At 37.7% G+C, this 9,999-nt stretch overlaps 1 protein-coding gene across 3 annotated transcripts; it reads left to right on the top strand.

Annotated features, from left to right (window-relative positions):
* The first annotated feature begins 5,103 nt into the window (after positions 1–5,103).
* Positions 5,104–9,755, top strand: LOC145609128 (two-component response regulator-like APRR5). Of its 3 annotated transcripts, none has more exons than XM_081664682.1 (8): positions 5,104–5,445; positions 6,629–6,790; positions 6,875–7,005; positions 7,105–7,263; positions 7,626–7,797; positions 7,985–8,315; positions 8,666–9,335; positions 9,430–9,755. In XM_081664682.1, the coding sequence occupies exons 1-8, from the start codon at positions 5,247–5,249 to the stop codon at positions 9,553–9,555; spliced, it is 1,950 nt and encodes a 649-aa protein (XP_081520808.1). In that variant the 5' UTR covers positions 5,104–5,246; the 3' UTR covers positions 9,556–9,755. The 3 variants fall into 3 exon arrangements, with proteins under 3 accessions (XP_081520808.1, XP_081520809.1, XP_081520807.1); XM_081664683.1 differs by having other exon boundaries at positions 7,102–7,263; positions 7,991–8,315; XM_081664681.1 differs by having other exon boundaries at positions 7,102–7,263.
* Positions 9,756–9,999: the final 244 nt, after the last annotated feature.

Below are 9,999 nucleotides of genomic sequence, written 5' to 3'. Positions count from 1 at the left end.
AAGGTTGCTATCAAATTATTGGCTTTCCGCCCGGTTGGGATGAGAATCGGAAAGGCGGTAGAGGCCGTGGAAGAGGACGCTCCAACAATAGAGGAGGTAATGGTGGTCGTGGCAGTGGGGGGGAGCGTGGTTCATCAAACGCCCCTGCTGCAGCTCGTGCTAATGCGGTGCAAGGTGGATCGTCTCATAATGCAGGCAATTCATCTTCTTTGGCAAGTTCGATACAAGGACTTGCGGGTGTGTCGTCGGAGCAAGCATAACAAATAATAGCTATTCTATCGAAACCCAAGGCACGTTTGGAAGGTAATACAAGCGGCTTATGGATTGTGGATACAGGAGCCTCTAACCATGTTACTAATGACATATCAATCATGAAAAATATTAAAACGATACAAAATTGTCCGGTTGGTTTACCGGATGGTCAAACGGTGAATGCGAATCAATTGGGTTCGGTCACTTTAGATGGTGGTTTGGTGATTGATAATGTTTTATTTGTACCTTACTTAAATTGTAACTTGATTTCCGTTACTCAACTGAGTGATGAGTTGCATTGTAATGTACAATTTACTAACAAAATTTGTGTTATTCAGGACCAGTCGACGAGGACGGTGATTGGTGTGGGTGAACGACGAGATGGACTTTATTTTTTCCGTGGTGTGCCGCAAGTGAAGGTGCTAGCAGTGGATTGTGTGGTGGATCTTTGGCATCAACGAATGGGACATCCGTCGGAGAAGATTTTAAAGTTACTTCCCCCTGTGAGTAACTCTACTAGGAAGAATAATACTGTGTGTGATGTATGCCCTCGGGCAAAACAATCTAGAGATAGTTTTCCTATTAGTGAGAATAATGCTAGTGGTTTGTTTGATTCAGTTCATATTGATTTGTGGGGTCCTTACAAGATAGCATCGTCTTGTGGTTCGAAATTATTTTTGACAATAGTGGATGATTTTTCTAGAGGTGTTTGGATTTATTTAATTCGCAATAAAACTGATGTTGAGTTTTCCTTTCTTAATTTTATTGCTTTGATAAAACGCCAATTTGGTAGAGATATTAAGGTGGTTAGGAGTGACAATGGTACAGAGTTTAATCACCTTAAAGAGTATTTTACTAGCAATGGTATTGTCTTTGAGTCCTCTTGTGTTGGTACACCTCAACAAAACGGGAGAGTGGAAAGAAAACATCAACATATTTTAAATGTGGCTAGAGCATTGAGATTTCAAGGTAGATTACCTATTAAATTTTGGGGGGAGTGTGTATTAACGGCTTGTTATTTGATTAATCGTACTCCGAGTCCTCTGCTTAAAAATAAAACTCCGTATGAGATGTTGTTTGGTAAAATCCCGTCTTATGAGTCTATTCGGGTTTTTGGGTGTTTGTGTTATGCATATAATCAACGGAGTAAGGGTGACAAATTTGATTCTCGAAGTCGAAAATGTGTGTTTCTTGGTTATCCATTTGGAAAAAAGGGTGGCAATTGTTTGACTTAGAGACTCGGGAATTTCTTGTGTCTAGAGATGTTAAATTTCATGAACGGGTTTTTCCGTTTGGGGAGGAAAAGAGTACGAATTCGACAGCGTGTGAGGTAAATGGTGAGCTCGATTTTTTTGCAAGTGATGATGGGATTGAAGAGTGGCAAATGGGTACATATTTTGGGGTGCATAAGGAGAGTGAGCAGGCTGCTGGAGCACTAGAGCAAGCTGCTGGGCAGCAGCAACTACGTGGCCAAGCCACTGCCCAGCCAGCTGTAGAGGGCGTTGCTCAGCAGCTCGAGGCAGACCACTCCGCGGGCAGGTTGCGGGAGATGGCAGCAGGCCGCGGGGTGGCTGCGGAGGAGCCTGTACAGCAACCCGTGCAGCAGCTCCAAGCAGACCACTCCGCGGGTAGGCCGCGGGAGATGGCAGCAGGCCGCGGGGTGGCTGCGGAGGAGCCTGTACAGCAACCAGTGGCTGGGATTGAAGAGAATAGGAGAGTAGAAATGGGTGAAGAAGATCTAGGCCGGGGAAAACGTGTAAAAATTCCTTCGACAAAGCTTCGAGATTGTGTCACACATACCATTCGGAAAAATAAAGTCTCGTCGGGGTCATCCGCAGAATCATCTTCCTCAGGTACTCTCTATCCTATAACATATTTTGTTAATTATGATCGGTTTTCCGAAAAACATAGAAATTATATTGCTGCAGTAACAGAGGCACGCATACCGAGGTCTTTCAAGGAAGAAATGCAACATGAAGGTTGGAGGGAAGCTATGTCCTTAGAAATAAAGGCTCTCGAAGATCAAGGCACTTGGACCTTGGAAAATCTTCCGGCGGGAAAGAAAGCACTTGGAAGCAAGTGGGTTTACACTGAGAAGAGAGATGAAGCTGGTAACTTGTTACGATTAAAAGCAAGACTTGTGGTGTTTGGTAATCATCAGGAAGAAGGGATCGATTACAATGAAACATTTGCGCCAGTGGCAAAAATGTCTACGGTACGTACTTTCTTAGCAGTGGCAGCGATTAAAAATTGGGATGTACATCAAATGGATGTACATAATGCTTTCTTGCACGGTGATTTGGAGGAGGAGATTTAAATGAAAGTACCACCGGGATTTCAAAAAGGCAATTCAGATAAGGTTTGCAAGATGAATAAGTCCTTATATGGATTGAAGCAAGCTCCTAGATGTTGGTTTGAAAAATTGTCTACAGCCTTGAAGAAATATGGATTTAAACAGTCGTATTCCGACTATTCTTTATTCACTCTTTCAAAAGGTGGAATGCAGTTGAGTGTCTTGGTTTATGTAGATGATATGATAATAGCAGGAAATAATACAGTTGCATTGGAGAGTTTTAAAGCATACTTGTGTAAATGTTTTAAAATGAAAGATCTGGGCGCCGTGAAATATTTTTTGGGGCTAGAAGTGGCACGTAGTAAACATGGTTTCTATGTGTGCCAATGTAAGTATGCTTTAGATATTATTTCGGAGACAGGGTTACTAGGAGCAAAGCCGGCAGACTTTCCGATGGTGCAAAATCACAAACTTGCTTTAGCAGAGGGGAAAGAGTTCGCAGATGGTGAACGATATAGGCGATTGATTGGTCGCCTTATATATTTGGTCGTCACAAGGCCGGATTTGGCTTATTCGGTGCATATTTTGTCACAATTTATGCAATGTCCGAAAGAGGAACATTGGGAGGCGGCATTGAGAGTAGTTAGATACTTGAAGAAATGTCCGGGTCAAGGCATTCTTTTGAGATCAGATAGTGCATTACAATTGGAAGGATGGTGTGATTCAGATTGGGCGAGTTGTCCTTTGACTCGTAGGTCGTTGACCGGTTGGTTTGTATTGCTTGGGTTGTCACCTGTGTCCTGGAAGACTAAAAAGCAACCAACAGTTTCTACAAGTTCCACAGAGGCCGAGTATCGGGCAATGACAGGGTTGCAATGTGAGTTCAAACACTTGAAACAAATACTCCGGTCTTTGGGTGTAGAACATAAACAAGGTATGAACATGTATTGTGATAGTCAATCGGCTCTCCACATTGCTAATAATCCGGTGTTCCATGAGAGGACAAAACACATTGAGGTAGATTGTCATTTTATAAGGGATGCCATTAAAGAAGGTGAGATTAAGCCATCGTATGTTTCCACGAAGATTCAGTTGGCGGATATTTTTACAAAAGCGTTAGGAAAGGCGCAATTTGAATTCTTACTTGGCAAGATGGGCATTCGAGATCTACATGCTCCATCTTGAGGGGGGATGTTAAGATAATATTAGAAAATATTGTATAATATCTTTAGGTTTCCTAGTTATGTTAATATTTTATCTTATTCCTAATTATGTTAGGGTTAGGAATATCTTATGTAACTATATATATTCTTAAGGGGTGAATGAGAAGGTCAAGCGTCTCTATTCAATTTGTCACAAAAACATTATAATGAAATCTATTTTTTTTTTTTTTAAAAAAAAAACATTATAATGGAAAAGTCCAATCAATTTCTTTTTTTTTGTAAATTAAAGGGCTACAAATATTTTGAAAAAAGAAAGCCAAACATGACAAAATGACAGGTGTTGTGTACCATAGTACATTAGTACCTAATTAACCAATTTAAGGACTAGATCTAAATAATAATAATTCGTTGATAATAAATCTTGACAAAACATTAATCAACCTAAGCTAGCACATAACAATAAGATTTATCCTTACTACTTATTTAATTTTCCTTTGAACTTCTATAATGAGCAAAATTTGCACAAGTGAATAATCAAAATGCACGTATCGGTATATCGCTAAGCTCTTTACGGACAAATATAAAACATTGGAGCCCAAGAGCAGTTGAAATGTGACAAATATGACCCATATCAAATCACTCTAGCTAAACCACACAATTAGAACCTAAGTTAAAGATAAAATATAATTAAAAAGTAATTAGGATGTCCTTTCTCTTCAAAAGAGCCGGCAGAAATCGTTGTTCTAGATTACCATTAAACCATTACAAGCCACAAAATATGTGGAGTAAATAAATGAAATACCCTAAAAAACATTCAACAACACCCACGTGTCATAGTCCTATCCATCAAGCACAACTTGTTTGGTCCCACACATAAAATATCTTCGCAATATCTACCACTTATACTAATATCTTTGTTTGTGGACCCCACCTCTTTTTTCCATCCCATGTGTCCACTCGGCACTCCCAAATCTCAAAATATCCAAAATTATACCCCATTTAAATATTAAAAAAATAGAAAAAAAAGAAATTGCAAAATTGGTTTGAACCAACCACAAATTAAAAAATTCCATGAAAATAAATAAACCATTAATTAAAAAAATAAGATTAAACCAATGGCTTCTTTCTTTTTGATTGTACCCCACATTTGAAAAAATAAATAAAAATTTAAAAAAATGAAAAAAGGCTGACGTGGTCAATTTGGGCCATACAACGTTTGTAGATATTTTGCTACCTTCTCAAAGAAATTGCTTTACAGCCGTTGGTTCAGTCGGCTCCTTTTTCCTGTTGTTAAATCCTGACCGTTGGATGGTATCCTTTCGTTCCAAATTCAGATATTTTTAACTATATCAACATTACTATGTTTATTATTTTTTTGAAAACTTAGACATTTATAAATTATAATTTGGTTCACCAAAAATTCCAAAAAATAAAAAAACAAGGAGAAAGTTTAGCTGGGTTTTGTATCTATGTATATATGAATTTTAAGTAAAATTAGCTAATTTTGTGGCTGATCTTTGAAGTGAAGAAGAACGAAAATGGGGGAAGTAGTAATGAGTGCTGAAGAAGATTTAGAAATAATGGAGATTTTGAAAGAAGAAGAAGAGAAGAAGAAAAAAGAAAGTAAAGATGGTTCTACTAGATTGCCTAAAATGGGTCTTAGAATTTTGTTGGTTGAATACGATGATTCCACTCGACAAATTATTGGTGCCCTTCTTCGAAAATGCAATTATAAAGGTCAGTTTATTGTTTTTGGGTTTAATTTAATTTCGCTTGATATTTAGTTATTTTGTATGAATTCGTGTTTTAGTTGAAAACCCACCTCTCAATTGATGCAATTAAGAGGTGGGTTTTTACCGTTTACAGTGGAAAATTTTCCAGATTCTGTAAACGGTTTTGTGAGACAGAACAGAAATATCTTTAAATAAATTTGTACGGATAAGTTATTGTAAGTCTGTCTCACCTAATACTTGTTGCGTGATTAGGTATTAAGGATAAATTAGATTCATATTGAGATTTTAGGTGCTAAAGGATAAATTGTTTGTGGTTAACCTTTGTTTGTTTGTATTGAAAGATGTTTAATTTGCATTTGTACTTTAATTATTCATATATATATGCTGATAATTCAGCAATTTTAATGAGTTCTCAGGAATTGATTTGTTTGGTAAATTGGATGTTCTTTGTAGCTTTAGTTGTTGAATTATGAAGTTGATCTGATGAGGAGCTGACAGTTCTTCTGCTAGAAGAAACTAGTAGATCTTTCCAGAGTTTTGTAAAATTATCTGAAATGATGATTATTTGTTGATATCTTCACTTTTCAGACATCTGTAACTTTGTGGCATAATTGAAGGGAATTTATGCTTCTGTTTGGATTATTCTTGTGAGGCTTTTAACATATCAAAGCTTCTGATTGTACGGAGTGTTATTTTACAATAGAAGGCTAGAAATTTTGTGTGATGCTTAATATCGAGACAATGATTGAGATGATTTGCCGTGTTCTGTCTGTAGTTAATTATGTTCGCAATATGTTTTAGACATTAGAAGGCTAAATTAAGAATTTGTGTAGGATTATATTGAGACAAAGATCTAGGTGATTTGCCTTGTTCTGGCTGCAGTTGCTTCTGTTACTGATATGTTTTAGACATTAAGGCTAACAATTTGTGTATGATAAGATTGAGACAATGATTGAGGTGATTTGACACTGTTCCGTCTTCAGTTAATTTTGTTTCTGATATGTTTTAGACATTAGAAGACTAAGAATCAGTGTACGATGATATTGAGACAAAGATTGAGGTGATTTACCAGCTTCTGTCTGCAGTTGATTTTCTTCCTGATATGTTTTAGATATTAGAAGGCTAAAAACTTGTGTATGATAATATGGAAACAAAGACTGAGGCAAATTGCCTTGTTCTGTCTGCAGTTGCTTCAGTTGCTGATGGTCTGAAGGCTTGGGAAGTATTGAAGGCCAGACCTCATAACATAGACCTCATTTTGACAGAAGCTGAACTGCCGTCAATATCAGGATATGCTCTTCTGACCTTGATTATGGAACACGAAATCTGCAAGAACATCCCAGTTATAAGTATGTATGATGTTTAATGGTTAGTAATGCTTTTAATTTGTTTATGGCAAGAAATCAGTTTCTGACATGTTTAATGTTATGCAGTGATGTCCACGAATGATCCAATTAGCATGGTCTATAAGTGCATGTTGAGAGGAGCAGCCGACTTTCTTATTAAACCAATTAGGATAAATGAGCTGAAGAACTTATGGCAGCATGTATGGAGAAGAAAACACGTATGTTTATTTTTCTTGCCCTTATTTTAAGTCTCTTTCAGATTTTTTCATACATGGCTTTTTTTAACTATCGGGTATCCTATTCATATTAATCAGCAGTTGAATCGAGGAGGTGGACTTAGCCCACAGGATGAGAGTGTGGGACAGGAAAAGCTCGAAGCCACAGCAGAAAACAATGCTGGAAGTGATCATTCAAGCAGTTCCAAAACTTGTGCCCCAGGGCAAGAGCTGTGTGACAAAAAAGGAAGTGATGCACAGGTTAGGAACTTTTGCCTTGTAGAAAATCTTCTGTTGCTCCAAGTACATGATTTCTTCTGTTTAGCACATAGTGTAGAAGAATGAAAGACAGAATACTTGATGATATGGTCTCCGTTGTGAGCTTTAGTGCAAATGCACATCCGCTAGTTTTTGACAAACCATTGGTGCTGATTTTAAACAGAAATCATGATGTTCTGCATACATACTAGAAATTTTCTACATGTTTGTAGTCTTGATCTTTTTCTAGTATGATTGGGAATGCCTTCATTCTGCTGAGAATGCTAGGGTTGCTGATTACTTTTCAAATTTGAGTTGGCTACTTGAAGTTTATATTGAAATTGCATCTTTGCTGTCTCCTCCAGAGCTCCTGTGGAAAGCAAAATATGGAAGATGAGAGCGCATACATGGCTGAAGTGGAAGATAATTCACAGCCGAATCAAGGGATTTCTCCTGTTTCAGAATTGATCATACAGGAAAATGGAAAATTTGGCAATTCAAGCCAAAATTTACAAACTCCTGAGAGTGCTGTTGCAGGTACATATACCTATACATTTTTTACATGATGCTGCCTCTTATCCATTAAACATCTTTTTATTTAGTTTTTACTTTCTTTTTGCTGTTTGTCCATTAAACATATTTTTATTTAGTTTTTACTTTCTTTTTGCTGTTTGATCTAGAATTTGTGCTCCAAAGTTTTCTTATAAAAAGATTTTCATTGTAGGATCAGATACTGCTGCCTGCAACAGTAACAATGCAATCAATGAAGATCAAAAGGCAGAACAACGAAGTCGCGAGGAGAATGTGACTTTCTACACAGAAGATAATGACATTAGGGATGTTAACCCCAACTCTTCAAGAGAAGCCATTGATCTTATTGGAGCTCTAGATAGCCATTCTAATCACAACGTATGCTTAAATGACGGAGAAAACAGATCAGAGCCCTCTCAACAGTTGGATCTCTCTTTGAGGAGATTCTTTCCTGGTGTTATCGAAAATAAGACTAGTAATGAAAATCAAATGCTGAATCATTCCAACGCATCAGCTTTTACACGGTAAGTCACTTCCTTCATGATGTGTCATGTGTAATATGCTTCTAGGCTGCTACTCAATGATCTGTTAGAGAGTATTGTGCTAGGTGTTTTTTTTATATATTCAGCTGTTGATAGCTGATACTGACAATTGTATGGATAAGTGACCAAAATCACTCTCAAAATTTTGCTCGTAGTAGCTTTCTCATTTGTGCTGAATAGCTGAAATCTAGATGCTGAACATAAATTTTGGCTATTTGATTAGATACAAAGCCAAAAGCCAATCAAAAGCTAGTAAAGAAACCAGTAGCAAAACAACGTTTATATGATTTATTGATTTTCAAATTTTCTAATTAATATTGTTGGTTTTGTAGGTATGTGAACAAGGCATCACATATGTCAAATTCAAATCCAAGTTCCATTTCAACTCCTAAGGACAACATAGGCAAACCTGTTGATCTCTCATCAGACAATGCTCCAGAGAGAAGCTACAGTGCCAAAGATCCTTTCCTTCCATATGATAGAAAGGCAATGTCCCTCTCAACAGAACTCGCGATAGAAGTTGAAAACGAGTACAGAGCTGCTTCAGAAAAACTATTTCCCATGCCACTTCCAGTGAGTGGGATGCAAATAGATGTTTGTCCTGTGGCTTGCACACCATCAGTCTCACCTAGTCCAAGCTCTGCCAACCAGCAAATGAATTCTTTTCATCAATTCAGCATGGACGTGATTAACGGCAGACACCATTTTCAACCCCTTGAACAAAGTCCTAAGCTATCATCCAATCAACCAATGAATATGCAGGATCAAAATAAGCTGGAATCTTTAGAGGAGCGAGCACACTTCTCTTCTGCTGCTGATCAAAGTGCCAGCAGTTCTTTACATAATGACACAGCAGGAGTAGGGCATCTAACTGGTGGTAGCTCTGAGGGAGGAAATGATCAAGGTCGTGTTTGTGATTTGACTCGACAAAGGTCTTTGCAACGAGTAGCTGCCATTAATAAGTTCCGCTTGAAAAGAAAGGAAAGATGCTACGAGAAGAAGGTAACCACATTACTCTATCAAGTGAGGTTGTATAACTAAAGGATGATATCTTGTTCTTTTATTGTCAAAGCTAATACTTAAAACTTGTTAACAGGTTCGATATGAAAGCAGGAAAAAGCTTGCAGAGCAACGTCCACGAATAAAAGGGCAATTTGTGCGTCAAGTACCTCCGGATCCTCCACCACTAAACCATTCAGGTGGCAATTCAACTGCCAGTTAGCCAGGGATGCCATTTGCTTTGGTTTTGTTGTATAGTACATATAGATAGGTGTTAGTGTGAGATTTTTGTATTTATTTATAAGTAGGTCTGTAGATGAAATAACATGCTTGTTTTGGTTCCGGATTTTACAGACAGAAATCCTGGATGAAACTTGAGATTACACTTTATACCAGATTCAGGAACATTAACTTCCATTTAAACCCGTCCCTCACTCTCTTCTCCCTACCACCTTATACAATCTTGGTGCTAGTACATGATTTGAGTAGTGTACAAGATCATGCACATTTGGGATCCCCTAAACCATATCGATGGGCAGGAATAGGATCCTTACACTGGACCGTTTTATTTTAGTAACAAGGGCAGAACACCATAGAAGTTGATGATCATACTATGAGTCGAACAAAGAACATGAACATATACATGGAAGAAGTGCATAAAAAAGAT

Source organism: Chenopodium album, chromosome 23, assembly GCF_948465745.1.
Source record: "Chenopodium album chromosome 23, dcCheAlbu1.1, whole genome shotgun sequence".
Lineage (NCBI taxonomy): Eukaryota > Viridiplantae > Streptophyta > Magnoliopsida > Caryophyllales > Amaranthaceae > Chenopodium > Chenopodium album.
Note: the sequence above shows the minus strand (reverse complement) of the source record. Positions and strands in the feature narration are given on the sequence as shown.

Excerpts from the sequence above, each read along its gene's own strand:
- LOC145609128 (XM_081664681.1), top strand. The coding sequence starts at position 5,247 with ATGGGGGAAGTAGTAATGAGTGCTGAAGAAGATTTAGAAATAATGGAG. Across the intron at positions 7,264-7,625 it reads AAAAAGGAAGTGATGCACAG|AGCTCCTGTGGAAAGCAAAA; the intron begins GTTAGGAACTTT and ends TGTCTCCTCCAG. Across the intron at positions 7,798-7,984 it reads TCCTGAGAGTGCTGTTGCAG|GATCAGATACTGCTGCCTGC; the intron begins GTACATATACCT and ends TTTTCATTGTAG.